Source organism: Pan troglodytes, chromosome 13 (genome assembly GCF_028858775.2).
Source record: "Pan troglodytes isolate AG18354 chromosome 13, NHGRI_mPanTro3-v2.0_pri, whole genome shotgun sequence".
Classification (NCBI taxonomy): Eukaryota; Metazoa; Chordata; class Mammalia; order Primates; family Hominidae; genus Pan; species Pan troglodytes.
In genome coordinates this window covers 92,114,545-92,135,322 of record NC_072411.2, presented here as the reverse complement: position 1 = coordinate 92,135,322, position 20,778 = coordinate 92,114,545, and the positions used below count along the sequence as shown (strand labels likewise).

At 37.1% G+C, this 20,778-nt stretch overlaps 2 protein-coding genes across 4 annotated transcripts in view; one reads left to right on the top strand and one right to left on the bottom strand.

The window, feature by feature from the left end:
• The window catches only part of MSTN (myostatin), a 30,997-nt gene extending 24,275 nt beyond the window's left edge, over positions 1 to 6,722 (top strand). Inside the window, exons 3-5 of one of the 2 annotated variants that reach the window (XM_063790262.1) lie at positions 94 to 798; positions 2,584 to 2,957; positions 5,378 to 6,722. In XM_063790262.1, coding sequence (XP_063646332.1) covers positions 426 to 798; positions 2,584 to 2,957; positions 5,378 to 5,758 — 1,128 coding nt within the window. In that variant the 5' untranslated portion in view covers positions 94 to 425 and the 3' untranslated portion in view covers positions 5,759 to 6,722. Of the gene's footprint in view, positions 1 to 93; positions 799 to 2,583; positions 2,958 to 5,377 lie in introns of those variants that run through there. The other variant, NM_001079919.1, reaches the window with a different exon arrangement.
• The window catches only part of C2BH2orf88 (chromosome 2B C2orf88 homolog), a 328,152-nt gene that overhangs the window by 137,551 nt on the left and 169,823 nt on the right, over positions 1 to 20,778 (bottom strand). The gene's annotated exons all lie outside the window — the stretch shown is intronic.

Here is a 20,778-nt window from a genome sequence, read left to right as displayed (position 1 = left end):
TGTGAGGATTAGTAAGATTTAAGTACAGTTTATATTATTGCCAACATAGACTTTTGTTTTTCAAATGTCACAAATAACTTTTATTATTTGTAGATTTATTTCTTTTATGAAGTAGTCAAATGAATCAGCTCACCCTTGACTGTAACAAAATACTGCTTGGTGACTTGTGACAGACAGGGTTTTAACCTCTGACAGCGAGATTCATTGTGGAGCAAGAGCCAATCATAGATCCTGACGACACTTGTCTCATCTAAGTTGGAATATAAAAAGCCACTTGGAATACAGTATAAAAGATTCACTGGTGTGGCAAGTTGTCTCTCAGACTGTACATGCATTAAAATTTTGCTTGGCATTACTCAAAAGCAAAAGAAAAGTAAAAGGAAGAAACAAGAACAAGAAAAAAAGATTATATTGATTTTAAAATCATGCAAAAACTGCAACTCTGTGTTTATATTTACCTGTTTATGCTGATTGTTGCTGGTCCAGTGGATCTAAATGAGAACAGTGAGCAAAAAGAAAATGTGGAAAAAGAGGGGCTGTGTAATGCATGTACTTGGAGACAAAACACTAAATCTTCAAGAATAGAAGCCATTAAGATACAAATCCTCAGTAAACTTCGTCTGGAAACAGCTCCTAACATCAGCAAAGATGCTATAAGACAACTTTTACCCAAAGCTCCTCCACTCCGGGAACTGATTGATCAGTATGATGTCCAGAGGGATGACAGCAGCGATGGCTCTTTGGAAGATGACGATTATCACGCTACAACGGAAACAATCATTACCATGCCTACAGAGTGTAAGTAGTCCTATTAGTGTATATCAACAGTTCTGCTGACTGTTGTTCTAGTGTTTATGAGAAACAGATCTATTTTCAGGCTCTTTTAACAAGCTGTTGGCCTGTATGTAAGTAGAAAGGAAAAGAGTTTCTCTTTTTCAAGATTGCATGAGAATATATTAATGAGACAAAAATCTGCTGCATTATTTGTTTTCTTATAGAGACAAAAAACTGAAAAATAAAATACTTGCATAGCATTAATTTAATAAGGCAAATATAGATAGCATGCTTATGCTTTCACAATAATACCACCAAGGCAAGGACTGGGAGACACTACAAGCAGTGTTTAAAACTTACATTAGATTTTAGAATTGTATTTAGTTGTGTAAAATAAGTTTTTTTCACTAATAACAGAAAAAAAAAGAAACTTGCTGGATGTTTAAACTTACTTGAGCACTGCTGAAAACCTAAAGTGATTTCTGTTGTTTGAAACTCTCTCAGAAATTTTTTTGTTCTTCACAGTTAAAAATTTAATTTTGAGAGCTATTACACTGAAGAATATGCAAAAATTAAATATCTTAATGTGTTAGTAAGAACAATAATGAAGTAAACATAGCATAATAATCATCATGAACTAAATATTAGAAAATGCCTAAGAAATAAACATTTTAATTGGGTAGGTTATGGCTCACAAAGTCCTCCTTGTACCTTGACCATAGTACTATTGTTGAGAGTACCCAGTTTGTGTACTTCCAAGCAGGCACAGTGCTTAATAACCTTCTAAAATATTTTATTCTTCCTGAGAGGGAGGGCTTTTACCTGGGGTATCTACACTGCTTCTGACAGGTAACATATTTCATACAATTCCTTTTGCAGTCAGCTCAAAAGAATCCTTTCTCCAGGAAAGAGAAACAGGCACCTTGACAGAGAAGGCATGGCAAGAAAAATTTTGTGTTACCTGTTATCTTGCTTTAATACAATGCTTTATATACTTTAAACAAGACTCCAAACAGTTTTAAAATATTATTTCCCTTATTAAGTAATCAGGTTACAATGCAGCAAAGAATTTCCATTTAAGACTCTGCTATCAAATAGGTCTGGAGCAGATTTACCTTTTATAGACAATTTTGGAAAACCAAAATAAAAGAAATTGTTAGTGCTTGTGCTTACATGACAGCCTGGCCCTAAAGACAATACTTTTGAACTTTTGAGATAGCCTGAATATAACATCAAAATTTTTGTGTTAATTATCTGCTTAGTTTTGCTCCTTTAAAAGGCTATTCCAAAGCCAAAATGTAACAGATGTACTGTGTTTTCTACTAATTCCCGAGGCTCAGTAAGTTGCTCAGTGTGTCTTGTCCCCAGGTAATTCAGGCCTGGGGGAAGGGTTCCTTCTACCAGACTGATTGGTACAGCTGCTCAGTAAGTGTAACTACTCAGATTCCCAAAGAATTCTAAGTGGTTGTTCCTCCACAGTGTCTCTTGTTCTCTCTAATCATCATCATTTTAAAATTTCATTCAGTGTTCATTACTTCATAGAACCTTCCTTTGTCCATAGTTCTCTGGAAGGGGAATAGATTCCTGATGAACAGCTGAAAATACATACGTCTGAAAAATTCTGAAAAGCTAGGGTAATTATTTTCTTTGACATTTTTTTGAGTTATAAAGTTCCACACAGTATTTCATTTTAAAAGACTGCATAGGCATACATTATCTTAATTTTAAAAAATGCTCAACTATTAATATGGAGGGGTTTTGTTAATGGGAAATAATTTCAGCAACTTTTCTTTTCTTATTCATTTATAGCTGATTTTCTAATGCAAGTGGATGGAAAACCCAAATGTTGCTTCTTTAAATTTAGCTCTAAAATACAATACAATAAAGTAGTAAAGGCCCAACTATGGATATATTTGAGACCCGTCGAGACTCCTACAACAGTGTTTGTGCAAATCCTGAGACTCATCAAACCTATGAAAGACGGTACAAGGTATACTGGAATCCGATCTCTGAAACTTGACATGAACCCAGGCACTGGTATTTGGCAGAGCATTGATGTGAAGACAGTGTTGCAAAATTGGCTCAAACAACCTGAATCCAACTTAGGCATTGAAATAAAAGCTTTAGATGAGAATGGTCATGATCTTGCTGTAACCTTCCCAGGACCAGGAGAAGATGGGCTGGTAAGTGATAACTGAAAATAACATTATAATAACCTTATGTTTTTATTCATAATATGAATAAACAACAGTGGAAAATAGCTACAAATTCCCTAAGCTCATAAGCTAGACAAAGGTATCTTACCCCGACGGTAGCCCTGTACCCAATAAAAGTAGGTGTTCAATTTCATATCCTATGAACCACTCCCTTGATACTCTTACTTTGCATCAAGATTTTAGAAAACAATTATGCCATACTTCTTAACTTCTTAAGAAGTCCTTTTGAATTGGGAATGAAATATAAAGTGCTTTTCATTAATATGATACATGACTGTATGAATTAAAATATTAACCCTATATAGTGGATTTCACTACATAAACCAACAAATCCAAACATTATTTTTTTCTCCCAGAAGGGTGCCAAATGTGTTAAAGATTTTTGGCTTAGCATAAAACAGATAAACCTTTTAAAATTATAATTAAATGTTTTATTCAGAGAGATTAAGAGTGATATTTATAGGCTTATACTTTATTAAATATATTTAAGGTTCCTCATGATAAATATGTTCATTATTTGTAGGATGTTGATGCACTGATGTGTGTATATATTTCTTTGTGGAATACTCCTAATAAAATTTCAATTTACATGCTAGTTAACCTTTGCCACCTAGCTTATTTCTGAGCTGCCTTAGCATTCTTGTGCAAAAGTTTACTCAGGGAAGGCCGACTAATTTAGTACCAGGCCAAGTAAATGACAATACCTTATATATCACAAAAATTAATAAAAACCATTTTAATTCCTAGTACAAATTTAGGGTTACTCTTCTGGCTTACCTAAATTTCTGTTTTCAAATACTTAATGTGATCACATCTTTTTACATTCATCTATTGATATAATTTACAAAAGAAGATTATACTTGTAAACAACAAACCTGTTACCTTTGTAATCTTTCAATGATCTTAGTTATAAAGAGGATATAATTAGCAGATCAGATCTACTCTAAATAAAACATTCTTTAAAATACTATACAATATTTTTTCATTTTTATTACTTTTTTATTATATATGTGTACATATATATTTATACACACACACACATGTTTTACTTCAATATGTTGGGGGGTACAAGTGGTTTCTGGCTACATAGATGAATTGTACAGTGGTGAAGTCTGAGGTTTTAGTGCACCCATCACTCCAAGTAGTGTATATTGTACCAAATATGTAGTTTTTAATCCCTCATCCCTTTCTGAGTCTCCGAAGTACCTTATACTACTCTGTATGTCTTTGCGTACGCATAGCTTAGCTCGCACTTGTAAGTAAGAACGTATGGTATTTGGTTTTCCATTCCCTTCGAATAATGGCCTCCAGCTCCATCTAATTTGCTGCAAAAGACATTACTTCACTCTTTTTTATGGTTAAATAGTATTCCATGGTGTATATATACTACATTTTCTTTATCCATTCATCCGCTGATGGGCACTTAGGCTGGTTCCATATCTTTACAACTGTGAATTATGCTGCGATAAACATACGTGTGCAGGTGTCTAAAAGACTATACAATTTTCTAAATGACCTAGTTTCCTTTATATATGCTACTTTAAATGTTAATGACTCCCAAAATGATATTATTATTTTTGACAGTCTTAAATAACACTGCCAGAGCTATTTTCATTTAGATATGGGTTAAAAACTACTGTCAATTATTTAAGAAAGTGTTCCTTTTTATAGGTAGAATTTTAATGATCAAAATTGATAATATGTCCAGTGGTTAATATGTTGTATTCCTCAGATTTTTTCATGTAAAGGGAAACAAAGTCTCAAATGTATTAAAAGATTGGGGCAGAGACAGAATCAACAAATTTTTAAATACCTGAATAGAAACATTTTCCAGTGAAAGAATAAAGGAAATATCATCGTCTCTTCTTCTGAATTTGTCCTTCCCTATTTTGCCCTGGCTTTATTGTCCAAGTTTTCCTGAGTGAGGAGGATGGATGACTATACCTAACCCTCCAGGAGTTACCAGGCATATTTAGCCAACATACTTAATTAGGAAGCAAGAAGAGAGGAGCTCAGCTCTTTCCTCCATTCCCCACTTCTCCTTCTTCTCCTCTCTCTCTCCTTTCTTCCTTCCCTCCCTTTCTTCCCATATTTTCAGGACATCCATTATGTGCCAGGCAGTCTGGTACTCAAACTTGGAAAAATAAAAATTAAAAAGACATGGAACTGACCTTAGGGGAATTTGTATTGCTGTTAAATTCTTTTGAGACATAAGGGGAAAATCAAGCCTAGTGTAAATTAACATTCCTTAATGCTGTGCCTTTTAAAAATAAATGTGGTATGAGCAAAATTATTAGTTTATTTCTTCAACAATAACTTCTTAAGGTAGGTAGAAAAGTGTTTCCAGGCCTATTGATATTACTGATTGTTCTTTCCTTTTCAAACAGAATCCCTTTTTAGAGGTCAAGGTAACAGACACACCAAAAAGATCCAGAAGGGATTTTGGTCTTGACTGTGATGAGCACTCAACAGAATCACGATGCTGTCGTTACCCTCTAACTGTGGATTTTGAAGCTTTTGGATGGGATTGGATTATCGCTCCTAAAAGATATAAGGCCAATTACTGCTCTGGAGAGTGTGAATTTGTATTTTTACAAAAATATCCTCATACTCATCTGGTACACCAAGCAAACCCCAGAGGTTCAGCAGGCCCTTGCTGTACTCCCACAAAGATGTCTCCAATTAATATGCTATATTTTAATGGCAAAGAACAAATAATATATGGGAAAATTCCAGCGATGGTAGTAGACCGCTGTGGGTGCTCATGAGATTTATATTAAGCTTTCATAACTTCCTAAAACATGGAAGGTTTTCCCCTCAACAATTTTGAAGCTGTGAAATTAAGTACCACAGGCTATAGGCCTAGAGTATGCTACAGTCACTTAAGCATAAGCTACAGTATGTAAACTAAAAGGGGGAATATATGCAATGGTTGGCATTTAACCATCCAAACAAATCATACAAGAAAGTTTTATGATTTCCAGAGTTTTTGAGCTAGAAGGAGATCAAATTACATTTATGTTCCTATATATTACAACATCGGCGAGGAAATGAAAGCGATTCTCCTTGCGTTCTGATGAATTAAAGGAGTATGCTTTAAAGTCTATTTCTTTAAAGTTTTGTTTAATATTTACAGAAAAATCTACATACAGTATTGGTAAAATGCAGGATTGTTATATACCATCATTCGAATCATCCTCAAACACTTGAATTTATATTGTATGGTAGTATACTTGGTAAGATAAAATTCCACAAAAATAGGGATGGTGCAGCATATGCAATTTCCATTCCTATTATAATTGACACAGTACATTAACAATCCATGCCAATGGTGCTAATACGATAGGCTGAATGTCTGAGGCTACCAGGTTTATCACATAAAAAACATTCAGTAAAATAGTAAGTTTCTCTTTTCTTCAGGTGCATTTTCCTACACCTCCAAATGAGGAATGGATTTTCTTTAATGTAAGAAGAATCATTTTTCTAGAGGTTGGCTTTCAATTCTGTAGCATACTTGGAGAAACTGCATTATCTTAAAAGGCAGTCAAATGGTATTTGTTTTATCAAAATGTCAAAATAACATACTTGGAGAAGTATGTAATTTTGTCTTTGGAAAATTACAACACTGCCTTTGCAACACTGCAGTTTTTATGGTAAAATAATAGAAATGATCGACTCTATCAATATTGTATAAAAAGACTGAAATAATACATTTATATAATATGTATACAACATTGTTTTGTAAATAAGTGTCTCCTTTTTTATTTACTTTGGTATATTTTTACACTAAGGACATTTCAAATTAAGTACTAAGGCACAAAGACATGTCATGCATCACAGAAAAGCAACTACTTATATTTCGGAGCAAATTAGCAGATTAAATAGTGGTCTTAAAACTCCATATGTTAATGATTAGATGGTTATATTACAATCATTTTATATTTTTTTTACATGATTAACAGTCACTTATGGATTCATGATGGCTGTATAAAGTGAATTTGAAATTTCAATGGTTTACTGTCATTGTGTTTAAATCTCAACGTTCCATTATTTTAATACTTGCAAAAACATTTCTAAGTATACCAAAATAATTGACTCTATTATCTGAAATGAAGAATAAACTGATGCTATCTCAACAATAACTGTTACTTTTATTTTATAATTTGATAATGAATATATTTCTGCATTTATTTACTTCTGTTTTGTAAATTGGGATTTTGTTAATCAAATTTATTGTACTATGACTAAATGAAATTATTTCTTACATCTAATTTGTAGAAACAGTATAAGTTATATTAAAGTGTTTTCACATTTTTTTGAAAGACACAACAGTTTTTATTCTAATGATTAATTCTGGATTTCTGATTTTCACTTTATTATAAAAGTCTAATTGTTTAGCACAAAAGTTTGGTTGAGGAATTTTAGGTCTGCTACTCTGGTTCTCAGGAGTTAAATTCCTATTAAATTGGTCCTGGTCATGTTGCTTTACACATACGAAAGCAGGGAGTAGTTATATCTGTTTCATTTCTCTTTTTTTAATTTTTTTTATTATACTTTAAGTTTTAGGGTTCATGTGCACAACGTGCAGGTTTGTTACATGTGTATACATGTGCCATGCTGGTGTGCTGCACCGAGTAACTTGTCATTTAACATTAGGTATATCTCCAAATGCTATCCCTCCCCCCTCCCCCCACCCCACAACAGGCCCCGGTGTGTGATGTTCCCCTTCCTGTGTCCATGCGTTCTCATTGTTCAATTCCCACCTATGAGTGAGAATATGTGGTGTTTGGTTTTTTGTCCTTGTGATAGTTTGCTGAGAATGATGGTTTCCAGCTTCATCCATGTCCCTACCAAGGACATGAACTCATCATTTTGTATGGCTGCATAGTATTCCACGGTGTATATGTGCCACATTTTCTTAATCCAGTCTATCATTGTTGGACATTTGGATTGGTTCCAAGTCTTTGCTATTGTGAATAGTGCTGCAATAAACATACGTATGCATGTGTCTTTATAGCAGCATGATTTATAGTCCTTTGGGTACATACCCAGTAATGGGATGGCTGGATCAAATGGTATTTCTAGTTCTAGATCCCTGAGGAATCGCCACACTGTCTTCCACAATGGTTGAACTAGTTTACAGTTCCACCAACAGTGTAAAAGTGTTCCTATTTCTCCACATCCTCTCCAGCACCTGTTGTTTCCTGACTTTTTAATGATCTCCATTCTAGCTGGTGTGAGATGGTATCTCATTGTGGTTTTGATTTGCATTTCTCTGATGGCCAGTGATGATGAGCATTTTTTCATGTGTCTTTTGGCTGCATAAATGTCTTCTTTTGAGAAGTGTCTGTTCATATCCTTCACCCACTTTTTGATGGGTTTTTTTCTTGTAAATTTGTTGGAGTTCATTGTAGATTCTGGATATTAGCCCTTTGTCAGATGAGTAGGTTGCAGAAATTTTCTCCCATTCTGTAGGTTGCCTGTTCATTCTGATGGTAGTTTCTTTTGCTGTGCAGAAGCTCTTTAATTAGATTCCATTTGTCAATTTTGGCTTTTGTTGCCATTGCTTTTGGTGTTTTAGACATGAAGTCCTTGCCTATGCCTATGTCCTGAATGATATTGCCTAGGTTTTCTTCTAGGGTTTTCATGGTTTTAGGTCTAACATTTAAGTCTTTAATCCATCTTGAATTAATTTTTGTATAAGGTGTAAGGAAGGGATCCAGTTTCAGCTTTCTACATATGGCTAGCCAGTTTTCCCAGCACCATTTATTATATAGGGAACCCTTTCCCTATTTCTTGTTTTTGTCTTGACGTGAAAACTATTTATATGTTTTCATAGGTTCAATTTCCAAATGCATTGCAGTTGGCAAGGGTATATGGTCCTAGAGTTACAAGTTCTACTGAAGCCACAGAGACACAAGGAAGCTACATTTTTTTCTTACCACTTAATGAAACTGGTACACTTATCTGAAATTTGTGAGCACCAATTTTCAAACTGAATTGCAAAACAGTTGTAAAGTACCTAGAAATCCTTAAGTGCAATAACATATATAAAAATTTTTTAAGTGCTCCCTCCTCTCCACCCTCCATCAGTTTAGTAACTTAGTTATAAAGCAGTGACTAACTTTAATGGGGAAGATAATTAAAATTCTATGTGTTAATATTGCTAAATAGTGTATAATTAATATAAATGTCATTTCAATAATTTCTATTTGTATATTAATTACACACAAATAGAAATCTAAATTCAAATATTGATTAAACTATAATATGATAAAATCCATTTCAAATATCAAATGATCACTTTTAAAAATAAAACATACGAGTACTACCAATAATATAACTAAGAAATGAAACTATAGGCAATGATAGGCAAGTCATGACTTGTCTGGCATGTGACATAGAGTGTTGAAATTTCATTTGCATGGTCATTCAGTTCCAGTTTACACACTGCAAAACGTATCAAAGCAAACTATACTATTTTGGTCATCCCTGAGTAAGATGTCGAGCAATGAAAAATGGTACTAAATTTAGTACCATTCATGCCTCGATGGCATTTTGCAGAGGAAGTATTTGGAAAATGAGTATATTTACGCTAGATAACACGCATGGTTTATAGCAAGTTTATCTTGGTTGCCATTCAAAACACTAGACAGAAGGAATATTTAAATATTTTTTCCTAGATTACACATCAAAATACTTCAATAGTATCACATCCTGTCAAGAACGCAAGATGTTCTTGAATGTAAGATTTTACATATGAGGCTGCCCAGACATAAAATGTATATAAAATAATGACAGACAACTCCTTAATAAGATAACTTATAAAGGTTGACTAGCTTATGTCAGGTTTAACATTACACTAAGTACTCCTGATGTGGAACTGTATAGTTTGGCAATGATGCAAGACACACACGCTTTGTTTTCATTGATTCCACTTTTGGATTACTATAAGAAAGAAAAGTTTTTAACAGTATTATGCTATTGTTTCTGCTTCATAATAAAGCTGATGTTTTAAATAAGCACACACATATACTTTCTTAAAGATCAACTTTAATAAAATGTCATTTTATTAGTTCTATATATGCACTATAGGCAAAATATTATTCACTAGTATTAATTCATAGAAATGTAAAACATAATACCAGATTCTGATCCTAATGAGATCTGTTGAAAACGTCTCCTGAGAAGGGCTAACAGCTATATTTGACTCAATTTATCTTAATGGTAACTTTAAACCAAAAATGTAAAAAAGATTAAACCACTAATTCAATCCTTTAATTTGTTATCCTAACCATTCAAAATTACTCTATTGAGAAACCTTTTCCTACAAGTGTTAAGGGTTTTTTCTCTTTAACGTCTTATGAAGGACACTATTCAGAACAAAATCTGATTATGCGGTTTGGGCCATAGATCCTCCACAAGATTTTCTCAGATCCGCTCCCACGGACACTAAGTCTAAGAAGCCAAATGTCTCTTGGCTGTATTCCCATGGAACTCAGAACCTTGGCATTACCTCTCAACCAGCCCAAAACAAAACATGTCCATACAAGAAAGTATGCCTACATGATTTCATGAGATCCTGATAATGCTGAGATAGAATTCTGAAGGTGACAATCAAGCATAAAACACTGGTTTACTGAGCACACTAAAGTGACTATGGGAGAAAATCAAAATTGTTACATGGAAACAATTGAGTGGTCATTGACGCAATCGCTAGGCTTCAGGCTTCAAGAATATCTTCCTGAAAAGCTGCATACTTTTCAGGCAACTCAAGTAATGGAGTGAATTATATGGCTGCCTGCACCCTAGGTGAAGAATTCTACTGGGGAACACCAGGTCATCTTGGGCTCTGAATGAGGCCAGGTGCCATGGGATAAAAATTATAGTAAAGAAAAGTAGATCACGCCTGTAATCCCAGCACATTGGGAGGCCGAGGCGGGCGGATCACGAGGTCAGGAGATCGAGACCATCCTGACTAACACAGTGAAACCCTGTCTCTACTAAAAAATACAAAAAAATTAGCCAGGCGTGGTGGCGGGCGCCTGTAGTCCAAGCTACTGAGGAGGCTGAGGCAGGAGAATGGCGTGAACCCGGGAGGTGGAGCTTGCAGTGAGCCGAGATTGCGCCACTGCACTCCAGCCTGGGCCACAGAGCAAGACTCCGTCTCAAAAATAAATAAATAAATAAATACAATAAATAAATACAATAAAAAATAAAAAAATAAGAAAAGCAGATGAGTGTACTCCTCCCTACTTGTAGATATGCCTTGCCTGTAGATACGCCAGTAAAATTGTCCCAAAGTCTAGAATCTACCAAGACCTGTGTCTTACAGTGAACTTAAGTTCCTTACAGCACCAGACAGAATTCCACCAAAGTTGCAAAGGACTAATGCAAACCTAAAGAGATTCCTATCTTCTCATTGGCCAGAGTGCATACCTGTGACTGAAACAAATTGCACCAAGTAAGTTTCTTATGGGAGAATTAGCTCTGCAACTGCAGGGCCAGCAGAAGTCCTTCCTTCACTGAGAGAGGTGTGTGGACTATGAATAGTGAGCCCTATCCAGCTTGACCAGACAGATGTTCCACCAGAGATTCCTCATCCTGGCCAAAGACAGCAGTGTCATCTCAGGGTAGCGATTGTGACAGTGGCTGGAATCTGGCCATATATATATTGACACAGCCTTACCTAGTACATTACCTGGTTAGTGTATTTGGCCCTCATATATTCTCTTCAGCTTAGTAAGGAATAAATTACTTATAGGAAATTGGACAAGACCCATGAGTATGACTTACAGAAGAAAATCACATTATATAGGAATTATTATCTCCATTTTGGAAATGAGGAAGTTGAGGCTCAGAGAGATGCACGACTAATAAATGACTAAGATGGGTATATACATAATGTAAGAAATACAAATGTAGAGATACAATTTTTCACAGTCATTAACTCAGGTGTGAAAAACTGTAACTTTTGATTTCTTACAAAATTGACCAGCTTTTACTTGAAGCCTCCTCATGCTATATTACCATTTCTACTCTGTAGATGCAACATCATCGGGAACCACTCTAATGAAGCTCCTCTCCACGGACCTCACACAGAAAATGATGTACAATGTCCATATCCCCCTGTTCTCAAATGTCTGAACTTCTAGGAGGGGTGTAATATCTCTAATTCCTTACATCCAGTTCAGCTCATGAGGGAGGGCATCACAAAAATACCAGTGTCTGAAGCCTCTCTCTTCCCAACAAATTGTCTCCTGTCATTGGCTCATGAGATCTTTAAGTGAAAAGATATAGAAATAGATTCTGACTGACTGGCTCTATTTACTATTTCTTTGTATTTGATACCTGAGCCTAGACTCTTGCACTTGCTACCATTTTTTTCTGTTTCTGATCTGACAAGTAGAATCCTGGAAAAATGGAACTTCTTAATAAACCACATTATTAATTCTCACTAATGATAAAAAAGTAACTTAAAATGAGATGACATCCTTTCACCTACAACTGCACTAAATTTTATGTTAATATCTAGTGTTATTAGTAAGCGTGATCAGAAATAAACACTCTACACTGTACATTAGCTGTAAAAAGGCCCTGCCCAGTACCTTCCAATTTTTAACATTAAACTAAATTTGGCCTGAGGCAACCTCCATACCTCCCTATGTAACTGAAGGGCAATCTAACTTATTAAGTAAACAAACTGAAAGCCTGACTTGGGGGTATATTTTATAACAAATAGCTGCATGTCAGCCAATCACAGCAGCTGAGCTTCAGCCAGTCTCAGGCAGGCAACATGTCCAAATAAGGCAAACACAGATCTATAACCAACCAAGCTGTTTCTGTACTTCACTTCAATTTTCTGTCTATAAATGCTGCCTGTCTACATTGCACAGCAGAGCTCTCTCAACCTCTTCTGGTTCTGAGGGCTGCCTGACTAGCAAATTGTTCTTTGTTCAAATAAACCTTGCTTTATTTTTCAAAAGTTGTTCTTTTAACAGTAACAAGATCCTTAGGGGTTCTAATGGTGATTCCACTTCTAAAATTTTATCCTCCCCCCAAAATGCAAACATTTATGTAAAACTAGAGTTATTATTTTTAAGGTTGGAAATAACATACATTCTAAATACAGGAAAATGGTTACAATTGATTTAGCGGATATATATGTGTATCCCTAAATATACATGATACATGTGTGTACACACATGCTATACACATATTTATCTACTTAGAATACATTCAGCTGTAAATAACAGAAATCCCAATTCAAATAGGACTTAATAGAAAAGCTGATTATCTCATAGAAGTTCAGATGTAAGGGAACTCTAGGTAGAGAATGATAGGTAGCTTAGTAATATCAGTGAAGGCTTAAATGCTTTCCACTGCTTCACTCTGCCATGCTCACTGCATTTGTTTGGCCGTGATATTGTCTCTACAATTACAAGATGGCTACTGCAGTTTACATGACAATGTCCATGTATATTGAAGAAAGGAAGCCACACTGCATGTGGGTTCATGAAAAATTTCCTTTGCAGAATCAAAGAATATAATTATATTTAATTTTAATCAATACAATTTGCACTCTGTAGAAGTTGTGCCAATTTATATTTTTATTATAATGTATGAGATTACCTATTTTCCCATACCCTCATCATTTATATTTCTAGTCTGATAGGTGAAAAATGGCATCAGATCATGAGTTTCATTGCATTTCTCGTATTTTAAGTAAGGTTATTAATCTTACTTAAGTAAGGATTGCTTGTACTTCCTTTTCTAGTAATTGCTTTTATCCTTCACTCATTTTTTTTTCTATTAGGTTGTTGGTATTTCTTTAAAGAAATCTACGTATTTAAGAAGATAGCCCTTTATGCATGACAAAAACTGCAACTCTTTATTCCAAGATTTCTATTTCTCTTTTGACTTTATGATTTCTTGTGTTTTTAATGCAGAATTTAAAAATATTTGTATGATGTCACATACTTTAGTCTTTATTTATGGCTTCCAGTTTTTTTGGTAATACTTAGAAAGGCCTACTCCTCTATGTGAGGAGTATATTCCAAAATGCATCTTATATTTTATTTTAATACTTTTATGATTTAGTTATTTACTTTAAAAATCTTTAATTCATCTCAACTCCATTTTGTCATAAGTGTGAAGGAAGAATCCAATTTATTTTTCTTCAGCATGATTATTTAGTTGTTACCATTTATAATGCTATTTTTTCCCTGCTGATATAAAATGTAGAATGGTGCCCAATGGACATCTCCTAATAACCACATGGATTCTGTTGACCTAAAGAAAGAAACTGAGGCAAAATTATTATAGGCAATTTGTTTGAGCCAGGGTTGAGAACTGCAGCCTTAAACACACTTCCAAGTTGCCTTGGGGAGTACTCCACTCAGCCTTTGTTACAGGAAGGTTTTTTAAAAAATGTTTTCTTTTTAATTATTATGGATATATACTAGTTGTACATGGGGGGATGGTTAATGGGTACTAGCAGGTTTTTAAAGGCAAAAGGGAAGGAGTGTGCTGATACAAAGTTGTCTGACAGGAATTCTCATTGGTTTATAGAAGTAACATTGAGTAGTGATTGGATATACATCATTGAACTAAACTATAGGGTATGAGTTATGGTGTCTAGCACATGGCATTCTATCGTTACTTGGTGTCAGTTAGTCTAGAGTCTACATAGCAAATGGCTTCAAGAGATAATTATTTAGCTCAAAGAGGGAGAGAGATGTGACTACTGTTACATGCCGTCACAGTTTATGCCTCTCTGGGCCTAAATTAAAAGGAGCTTGCATTCCTCAGATAAAAAGTTTTTCTTTCTTAATTCTTAGATCTAAAACATAATTTTCATAGAATTTAGTAATAGCACAGGATGCCTAGAGTAAAATCAAGAACCTCCTTGAAATCTAACCATAATCAAATCAGATAAATGCGAAAACAGTATGATGATTGATGTTTCTGTCTGGTCAGAAATAACTAGTTGCAACCCTACCCATATTCATCCATTTATTTCATCAAAGTTTTGAAGAGTCTACTATCGTTATATTTTAACCCACTTAAATGCAGGTGTCGGACATTTAGCTCACAACAACATAGTCCTTCTAGGACAGCATGCCTCACCTCTACTGAAGCCAAGATACTTTTCTTCCATGACTGCAGAGGAAAAAATTTACACATCCTTTCCCCCAAAAGACACAAAACTTCTCCTATCATTACGTTAGTTGACTAGTCTCACCCGGTATGTCATTCAGCCTCTCAAAGGAATAACATTTTCTTCCACTGTTCCCAGAAAAGGAGGGCACAAGAACAATTCGGAATATCTCTGGTACTTTCCCTCTGAAGTAACATATCAATTCTATTCATACTTGTGTTCTATCAGACTTCACCCATTCATTGAGTTCAAGACTTGTACTACTGCGGGAACTATGGAGAGAGAAGGGGAGAGGAATAAATCATAATCTTATCTCAAGGAAACACAGTCTAATGAGAGCAGAAAAGTAAACAGTAAAAGTAAAGCCTCATAAAATGTGACAAATAGTACCCAGTTGACACTTGTCCTGACAACTCTGTGGATCCTTACACAAGGTGCTGTGGGAGAAGTGAGGAAAGTCACCTCCGCTGGACTGGGAGTTCACAAGGACTTAAAGAGGAGGAGACGTCCGTTAGCAATGTCTTTAATGATGAAGAAAAGTTTGATGGATAAGTAAGAAGGAATAAATGGGAAATAAGAAGGAAGAAGGGCATTCCAAAACCAAAGCAACAAACACACACACACATGAATGCAGGCATGAAAGAGCAGGGTGTCTTCCAGGTCCTGTGAGAAGTTCAGAATGGCTGGAAAGATAGGGTCTTGGGCAGTGAGTGAGAAGGAATGAGCCTTTAGGGGTGGATGGACACCCCTTGATGTCCTTGTATGTCTCCCTGAGGAGTTTGTACTTGATACTGTCAGTGAAGGGAGCCAGTGAAACATGTTAAGGAGGGAGTAATATGGTTATGTGTAATTTTTCTTAAAAAACTCACTTTAAATAAGGTGTGTTGCCCTTTTTTGTGTGTGTGTGTAAAAGTCCCTTTTAAAATCTGGTGAAGCCTACATATCACTTCTCAGAATAATGGTTTAAATTCATTGTTTTAGAAAAGAAACCAATCATATTAACTATAACTTATCAAAATATTTTAAATGTGGGATATAATAGAAGCTGACCGCACAAAAAGTTATTAATAAAATAAATAACACCACCTAGTAGAAAGTACTATCATAACTTAAAAGTAGTGATAAGCATAAATGAGATACCTGCAACAACTGCAATTTGATATTAGATATTTGTGATTTTTGTTAGTGACATAGTCACAGATATTATGAATAATTCTCTCATTTCAAGTCTATATCTAGAATGGAAAGATGCTGGTGCCTCTGACCCACTGAGCATTGGACTTCTCGCATGGAAAGATGTCAAATTTCAGTTAAATGTAAGTCAAAATAAAGATGTATTTTTTCCCATCCAATTCTCAGATCCTCTGAATTCTATATACTAGTATAAATGAAAGAGACTAGGGGTGGGAATGGGGACAAATGAATTCAATTAGAAATGCCTAGTCAAGGGGAGAAGTGATAAAGGTCTGAATGTTAATAGCCACCATTAGTTGAGCACTTGTTATATTCCATGCATTGTTCAAAGTGTTTTCTAGATCATCTTATCTGCAGAGGTAAGGCTATTATTATACGTATTTTATAGGTAAAAAAAACAAATCACAGAGAACTAAGAAACTTCATTCAGAATGGGAGTGGCCAAGATGGCTGACTAGAAGCAGCTAAGGTGCATGACTCTCCTGGAGGGGAACAGAAGGAGCAAGTAAATACAGCACCTTCAACTGAAACATCCAGGTACTCACGCTGGGACTAATCAAGGAAACAACTTGACCCATGGAGAATGAAGAAAAGCAAGACAGGACAATCGGCCACCCGGGAACAACACAGAGCCAGGGAACTTCCCCCACCAAGGGAAGCAGTGAGTGAATGTGCGACCCTGGGAAATCATGCTTCTCCCACGGCTCTTTGCAACCCCCGGCTCAGGAGATCTCCTTGTGAACCCACTCCACCAGGGCCTTCAGTCTGACAGACACGGCTATGTGGAGTCTTGGCAGAGCAGCCGTTCAGGCAAGCATGGAGACCCTGGAGCCTTAGATACTCAGGCTTTCTGGCAAAAGTAGCTGCAGCTCTGGCAAAGTGGGAGTTTAGACCCCCGTACATACTACTAGGAAAGAGGCTCAATTGAGGCTGCTGAGCAGCGACAGCCTGTAGGCCCCACTTCCATGGCACCTCACAAGATAAGACCCACTGGCTTGGAATTCCAGCCAGCCACTGGTAGGAGCATTGCGCCTCCCTTAGAAGGCGCTCTTGGAGTTAGGGGTGGGCTTCCATCTTTGCTGTTTGGGTGCCTTAGCCATTCCAGCCTTCAGGATTTGGAGAGTCCGGGCCAGGGGGAAAGGGATCCCCCAACACAACACAGCTGCTCTACCAAAACATGGCCAAACTGCTGCTTTCAGTGGGTGCCCAATCCCATTCCTCCTCGCTGGGCAGGACCTCTCAGCCAGGGCCTTCAGCCGTGCCTCAACCATGTTCTCCAGCTGACAGAAATTTGAAATCCCCCTGGGACGGTGCTTCCAGAGGGAGGGGTAGGACTCCATCTTTGCTGTTTGGGTGACTTAGCTGATCCAGCCTTTGGGCTTTGGAGAGTCCAAGCTGACCAGGGATAGAAGGGATCCTCCAGCACAGCACAACTTCTCCACCAAAATGTGGCCAGACTGTTTCTTTAAGCGGGTCCAGATCCCATTCCTCCTCACTGGGTGGGACCTCCCAAAAAGGGCCTCCAGCCACCCCTGCCAGTGTCCTCTGGCTGATAGAGATTTGTAATCTTTTTGGGACAGCACTCTTAGAGGGAGGGGAGGGCCACCATGTTTGCTGTTTGAGTGACTTAGACATTCCAGCCTTCAGGCTTTGGAGTGCCTGAAGCAACTGGGGGCTGAAGTGGAACCCCAGCGCAGCACAGCTGCTCTATCAAATGTGACCTGACTGCTTTTGTAAGAGGGTCCTGGATCCCATTCCTCCTCATTAGGTGAGACCTACCAACCAAGGTCTCCAGCAACCTCCTACAGGTGCCTTTGGGCCGGCAACAGGCCTGTACCTCCTTGGGACAAAGCTCCCAGAAAAAGGGACAGGCTGCCATCTTTGCTGTTTCACAGCCTTCCCTGGTAATATCTCCAGGTACTGGAAAATATGAGGCAACTAGGGACTGGCCTAGGCAACTAGGCCCCAAGCATACTGCAGCAGCCTAACAGAAAAGTGACCAGCCTGTTACGTGGGTGCCCATTCTAATATCTCCTCACCAGGTAGGTCCTCCAGGTCTGGGCCTCCAGCCACCCCCGACCAGAGCTATCGAGCCAGTAGCAACTTGGCAACTCCCTGGACAGAGCCTCTCAGGGCAACTAAAAGCCTCTCTGCTACTGCCTCTGCAGTAGAACTGCCCTTGACACCCTTGGACTAACGAAGGAGCAAAGACCCAAAGTGTCTTATCCACACCTCAGACAAGCTGCAGTTAACCCAAGGAGACTCCGGTCTATTTCCCATGGGCCCCACACTGCTTATCACCAGGCAGTAAACCCCTGGCTGGGGCCCACAGCACAAAGACACTCCATTCTGGGCTGATTGCACTGAGCAATTGCTGACCTGTATCTCTCTGGGTTGGAGACCACAGGAGACAAGCAAATGACCCTCAGCCACAACACTACTAAGATTCCTTCCTCTCTGCCTCCAAGTTGGGGAAGGAACATAAACACTGAGATCACCCCAGAACTACAGTGGGCAGCTCAGGAGTGCCAAGTCATAATCTACAGTCAGCACTCAAGGGGGAGAGGAACCCACACTTTCAAAGCATTGAGAGGGAACACAGCTGCAACTGTGAGGAAACACAGGGGAGCCACACAAGTGAGCAAGAGTCTACCAACTGACTGAGAAACCTAAGTGCCACCTGCTAAATCACACCCTAAAGCTTTAACAACAAAAATACCTCACTAACATATTCCCTTCTGAAACCAGAGACAAGAAGTCAGCTTCACATAAAGATCCTGCACAAAGCCTTGGTTTGGTGAAAACATCCAGAAAAGAAGTCTATTGACTGTACTCAATCTACACTGCACTTAAAGGAACACCCACACACAGTGAGGAGAAAGAACCAACATAAGATCTCCGGTAACTCAAATGGACAGAGTGTTGTATATCCTCCAAACCACTGCACCAGTTCTCCAACAAGAGTTCTTAACCAGACTGAACTGGCTGGAATGACAGAAATAGAATTCAGAACATGGATAGGAACAAAGATCACTGAGATTTAAGAGGATGGCAAAACCCAATCCCAGGAAAATAAGAATCACAATGAAGCAATACAGGAGCTGAAGGATGAAATAGCCAAGATAAAAAAGAACCTAACGGTTCTGACAGAGCTGAATAACACAATATAAGATTTTCACAATGTAGTCACAAGTATTAACAGCAGAATAAATCAAGCTGAAGGAAGACTCTCACAACCTGAAGACTGGTTCTCTGAAATCAGACAGACAAAAATAAAGAAAAAAGAATAAAAAGGAATGAACAAAATCTCTAGACGTATGGCATTATGTAAAGGGGCCAAATCTATGAATCACTGGTATCCCAGAAAGGGAGGGGGAGAAAGCAAACAACTTGGAAAACATATTTCAGGATATTGTCCATGAAAACTTCCACAACCTTGCTAAAGAGGCCAACGATCAAATTCAGAAAATACAGAGAACTCCTGCAGGATACTACACAAGAAGATCACCCCCAAGACACATGATCATCAGATTTTCCAAGGTCAAAATGAAAGAAAGAATGTTAAAGGCAGCTAGAGAGAAAGGGCAGGTCACCTACAAAGGGAACCTGATCAAGCTAACAGCTGACCTCTCAGCTGAAACCCTAAAAGCCAGAAGAGATTGGGGGTCTATATTCAACATTCTTAAAGAAAAAATCTTCAACCACAAATTTCATATCCAGCCAAACTAAGCTTCTTAAGTGAAGGAGAAATAACATCATTTTCACAGAAGCAAATGTTGAGGGACTTCATTACCACCAGACCTGCCTTACAAGAAATTTTGAAAGAAGCATAAATATAGAAAAGAAAGATCACTGCCAGCTAATACCTTAACACATTTATACATGCAGACCAGTGTCATACACAGACCAGTGTGTAAAGCAACCACACAAACAAATGACTAGTCTAGGAGAGAAGTGATAAAGGTCTTAATAGCCACTATTAATTGAGCACTTGTTATATTCTATGCATTGTTCAAATTCATAGCACTAAAAGCCCACATCAAAAAGTAAGAAAGATCTCAAATTAACAACCTAACTTCACAACTGAAAGAATTAGAGAAGCAGGAACAAATCATCCCAAAGCTAGCAGAAGACGAGAAATAACAAAAATCAGAGCTGAACTGAAGTAAATCAAGACACAGAAAACCACTCAAAAGATCAACAAATCCAGGAGTTGTTTTTTTGAAAAAAAAAAAATAATAAAATACACCATTAGCTAGACTAATAAAGAAGAAAGAAGATCCAAATAAACACAACTGGAAATGATGAAGGGAATGTTACCACCGGCCCCATAGAAACAAAAACAACCATCAGAAACTACTACAAATACTTCTATGCACACAAACTAGAAAACCTAGAAGAGATAGATAAATTCCTGGACACACATATCCTCCC